This window comes from Fulmarus glacialis, unplaced genomic scaffold, assembly GCF_000690835.1.
Source record: "Fulmarus glacialis isolate BGI_N327 unplaced genomic scaffold, ASM69083v1 scaffold15419, whole genome shotgun sequence".
In the NCBI taxonomy this organism is placed as follows: domain Eukaryota; kingdom Metazoa; phylum Chordata; class Aves; order Procellariiformes; family Procellariidae; genus Fulmarus; species Fulmarus glacialis.
The window spans coordinates 41,692-47,117 of record NW_009235338.1 but is presented as its reverse complement, the minus strand read 5'-3'; the positions used below and the strand labels follow the sequence as shown (position 1 = coordinate 47,117).

General features: G+C 38.9%; 1 protein-coding gene across 1 annotated transcript; it reads right to left on the bottom strand.

The window, feature by feature from the left end:
* Window positions 1-2,252: 2,252 nt before the first annotated feature.
* PRR16 (proline rich 16) lies at window positions 2,253-3,149 on the bottom strand. The gene has a single exon (XM_009585998.1). It carries the CDS (start codon window positions 3,147-3,149, stop codon window positions 2,364-2,366), a length of 786 nt encoding a protein of 261 aa, XP_009584293.1. The 3' UTR covers window positions 2,253-2,363.
* Window positions 3,150-5,426: the final 2,277 nt, after the last annotated feature.

Here is a 5,426-nt window from a genome sequence, read left to right as displayed (position 1 = left end):
AAGTGCGAGATGGAAGATGTTGGACACCAAAACCGAACATGAAACGCTGAAAGTCAGATGCCACTTAAAACTTTCCAGAGCTGAGAACTGTAAACTTAACACTGCAACAAAGCTGAAATTTACGTGTATATCAATGCACATTCATAGAGTACAGCATCTAATTTGGAGGTACTAACATGCTCATGGGACTCTGACAAGCCCAGGGACAGAATCCAGAGGAGAAATACTGTGTTTTGCTATCAGAGATGAGTTTATGCTGGAAAAATTGAGCAAGTGAGGTAACATGTGCAGCAGACCCTCCCCCCTAAAATTATTCAGTATTATTTTCTCTAATTTAAGATGAAACAGAAATACTTTATATAAGATATGCAATGTTTGATTTGCATTATCCTATAATTTCTTGTACACATTAGCTCTTTTAAGAAGGAAAAAAATATTAAACTAGCTTATAACGGTTGGTATATGATCTCCACAGTAGTGATAAAGTCAAACAGACAGCAAAAGTTTCTTTTTAAAAGAAAAACCTGTAGATACACAATGTGGATACGTCCACACATTGTTCCAGTGATTTTAAATGTTATTTTCAATGTGTGAGCAAGGGAGGTGCTGTGGAGTCCCAGGCATGAGTAGAATCCACCTGACAGAAACTCCATTTGGGCAGCAAAGATCTCGCACACATGCAGAATGAGTTACTGCCTCCTGCTGCAAGCACTAGGACTTCACTTGGTAACAGCTCTCAGGAGATTAAGTATAGTCAAACAATACAAAATGTAAAGTGCATCATGAAAAGCGCTGGGAAGCATTTGGGGGAAGTATGATTAAGCATTTGAGACGATTTCCTTGCTTCGCCACTTTTATGCAGGGAATACAACATGAAGCTTTAGAACCTAAATGTGTATTTGCACAAAATACAATCTTTGTTTACTGCAAAGGTTTTCAAAAAGTAGTTATCTGTTAGAATTTTTGTTATGATTATTCTTATTATTTCGGTTTAAATACTATAAATGTACTATAATGTGTATACAGGAAAACCGCTTGAAGATTGGTTTTCAGTTTAATACCTATTACTGCATGTAAATGAAAATCTAAATTAAAAATCTGTTTTGTTTAGTTTTGTCCGTTTTGCCTAGTTTTGTCTGTTCTGCCATAGAGTACGTTTTACATCTCAGCTGAAAAAAGCATACTGCTTTTATACAGCATCTGCTGTTGGGCCATTTGAGATTAATTTGGCAATTTACTTTTGTAAATAACGGATTTATTATCAGTTTTTCTTCACTGATTGGATGTTTTTTAACTCTAGGACCCGACAATTCTCTTTGTGAGAAAAAAAGAATGTTCTTTCATAAAATAATTAAAACCACTAAGGACTTATTTTTAACTAGTAAGAATATTAATTGGGTTCACCATCAAAATGCCATAACGTGTAAAATATCTTGTTTTGCATGTTAATGCTTCGTAATTGCACAGAGCTTTTCAACTTCAAAGCTCTTTACATGAATTAAGTGGATGTCCCTAAAGGCCTTAGGCAAAATTTTCTTTGCCTTCAAGAAAAGATTTGCACCAGACAGAAGCTTTGTGAAAAATGCTGGACTGCGCTTTGTTGTTTTAATCTACCACCATCGCACATGAGATAAGAGCAGTGGGAATAGGGGGGGAACTGAATGGGACTATCCCAGTCCATCTGAAAACTTCACCGTGGCTGTGGCACATTGAGCAAGTAAGCAACAAAATGTGAGATTATTCAGTTTTCCAAAGGCATGTCAACATACCTTTTAATTATTTCTTTATTTCCCCACTAAAGATCAAGCTGCCTGAAAGTCTGATGATTACCTCCTATTGCACCACCCCCCACACAATGCCTTCTCTCAGTCAGGCAGAGAAAAATGCATTTGCTAGAATTCAGTCAAAAGCTGTTATCTGGTACTCCACTTTCCTTTGTCAAATGATTTTTTAAAAGGTACTTGCTAGAAACAGGAAGTTTCCCAAAACCCAGGAGCAATGGTTATTCCCTTAAGTCAGATATAGACCAAAATCTATCATGAATCACCACTCAGTATTTTCAAACTGAACTTTCTTTTCACTGTCTTTTAAACGATGTTACAGATGTGAAACTGCAATAGACGTTTACAACCTATAAGCTAAAGCTTGAATATTTTTTCAGCATCTTTTGCCATAATGACATTTTTTGGTGAGCATAAGATCAACAAGCATTTCTCTTTGTACTTACCATGTGATTTTTATGCCACTTCACTGGACGCAGGGAGTAATACATTGGGTCTTTTTATTGCTCAAGTAGAAAGTGCTCATTACCTATTTATGTTTATATAGAGGAAAAAACAAAGAGTTGTTTCGAGTGGCATACATCACACTGTTGTAGTGGTTGATTTCCTCAGGATGGTCTTCTGGGGTTTTGGTGCGGTTTGTGGAGGCACAGTTGCAGGTCTCGGAGGAGGAAAGCTATTACTGGGACTTATCCCCAACCCTCCATTTTCCAGAGGAAATGGAGGCAGCGGAGGTGGTGGAGGTGGCAGAGGAGGGCACTGGTGCGGCAGCTTTCCCACAACACGGGCAGACTCACTGTGCAAGTGCACCTCCCTGTTTTTAATGTTATACCGAACATCACAGTCGGGGCAATAGCCGTGGTACTGCACTTTTTCACTAAATCGTACCCGTTCCCTTGCTCCCGGCTGAGGACACCGCTCTTTCTCAGGTCTGTGCATCAGAGGCTGCATCACAACTTTCTCCAAATTACTGTTCGGTATACAGCATATATCTCCGTTCGGGGTACGGTTGGGCCCAACTGGCAAGCCCCCGTTTCGCAGCAGGGTACCATTAGTCTTGACAGGGTTGGCCGAAGGAGGCAGCCTCGGAGGCTCGTCACACTTGACGGGTGTCAGTCGCGGCGGAGGCGGGGGCGGATTCGGCTTCCGCAGCACGGTGAGGATAGCGGAGGGGTGCGCAGGCGGCTTGATGAGCGGTGCGCTGCCCCGCACCTTGACTTTCTCCAGGCTGGAAGCTGTTGTGCTGCTGGAGCTGCTATTGAGCGTGTCCGTTTTGGAACTGTCTGTCATCTCATCCTCCAGCTGCAGGTCGGACGTCAGCGTGTCAATCTGGTCAACCACCTGCACAACAGCCAGAGTGAAAACCATGAGAAAAGCTTGCCCCAGTGAAGGCATAGAAAAACGAAAGTGCTCTCCACTATCAGTTTTGTCCTTCCCAGAACTGAAGCATCCAAATTTTTTTAACCATTATTTCTTCTTTTTGCCAGCATAATAAAAAAAAAGTAGTAGTAGTAGTAGTAGTAGTAGTAGTAGTAGTAGTAGTAATAGTAATAGTAATAGTAATAATAACAGTAATAATAATAATATAGTAATAATGGGGATGGCTAGTTTGCTAGCTCATCACCTGAATACAAAAGAAATACAACTTGAAACACTCTGGAATGAAATTCTGTTTCTTTCCCTCTAGGGTTTACTTGGCAATACCATTGTAAGTGAACTGTAGTCTTTCAATATTATGCTTTACCTTCCAGTGCAGGAGGATACTGAATTATTTAACTTTAGCTTCTACACGACAGCTTCTGAATCCAAACCTTCTCCAGAGTATCTTTTAGCTCTGACCTTTCATGCAGTCTAGATTTAAATATGCATCTCTGTATAGCTGATATTATACACCTACACTCGTAAGTTTGGTACAGTCTTTCCTGACAATTTTTTAACATAAATAAGGAACTGAGAAGCAACTTCCCTCTTGTATTAGACTGCATTATCTCCCTTTATGAATATTTGCCTTAAGATCTGAGCTCCTCTGAAGCAATCCTGAAATAGCATTTGGTGCAAGAAAAGAGGGAAAGTGGCTCGGTTTCCAAAGTTACAAGCATTTATTAACTTATGCACTTTATTCCAAGATTTCCTCTACTTCCCATATTTCTGTTTGTAGTTTCCACAATGTTAGATCTTCTTCTAGTCTTCCAGACTCCTTTTTCTTCTCAATTTTTTACAGAACATACAACCGATGGTGCCTTTACTAGGTAGCAAAAATTTGTCATACAACAATTAAAAGCCCTTCCTGAAAACTGCATTTCACTCAGTACCTAGTTGGACAACCGCACTTATAATCTACAGGTAACTACAACACACACCACAGGAAGTAAGCACACATTTAAGAACCGATCTTTATCCTTTACATCCTCACAGGATATACATAAAGTAATCAGTAGCTGAAATGTTACTAGCTAACTTTGGTGCATCAATAAAAAGCTTGTGCCATTGCTTGGGGTCCTTGTGGGAGATCTGTGACATTCTGGAGGGAGAGCTGGAGGCGGCACCCAAGTGTATCTGAAATGAAACTAGATGCCTCCAATTCTGCCACTGAATCAATCCTTCTTACCCTTTTGAGACTTTAATTTCTACTTCCTGCTTTCAATAATTTGGTCCTAATACTATTGATTTCGAAGTAAGCCTATTTTTGAGGAGTATAAGGCATATGTTACCTGCAAAAAAAGTGAAAGTCATTACTGAAGGCAGCGACTCTTTATTCGGTCAAACCAGTAACTCACTTATGTGGCCAGTGGTAAACAGTAAATAATGAAAGCAAAAACACCGTAGAATGAAAGAGCACTTTAGCTTCTGCTGCTCATACTGTAGCTAAGAGTTGTGTAATATAAAATTCATAAAAATTCATATGCAACAATTCAGTTCAGTGCCTTCCTTCTCCTAAAAACAGCAAACATGCAGATAACCATGATTCAGAAAGAGAGCTTTCAAACATTTTTGAAAAAAATTTACAATACTTTTTCTCTCCAAGAGCAAAACAACTACTCATTTGTTCACTATTCAAAGCCCAATACCATGTTGCATTTCAGTTTCTATTTTAGCATTTTGATTTTTCTCCAATAAAGAATAAAGAAAAATTATACCCTTAAAAGACAGACATTAATTCCCCCAAATAATCAAGATTTAAAATATTAGTCTACAAGTTGAAAGGTACAGTTGAACTCTGGTAACTGTCAGATCCCAAACATCTCCTCCAGGGTACAGCATATGACTACTCTTGGAAATTTCAGAATAAAGGCAGATAAACCACATCTGTACCAAGGCAATGCAAAATTCATAACAAGAAAGACAGTTTACAGAGAAAGAACTCACATAATCACCTTTCTTTACATATGCAAACCAAGGCTGAGGAAACTTCTCAAAATGAAACAATGAATCTAAAGGAACAAGGAAAAGACAGTCACTTCCTGGGCACTAAGCCTGAAATTTAAGCACCCTTCTGCAAGTTTAGTATGGATTTGTGTAAATATTAGGGTCTGCCTACATAAGGCTAAACATACTACTGAATCTTCTCCTGGAATCCAGTATGTAATCTTTTAATAAACTATAACAGCTACAGAATGGATTGATGCACCATAAACCAAAGAAACT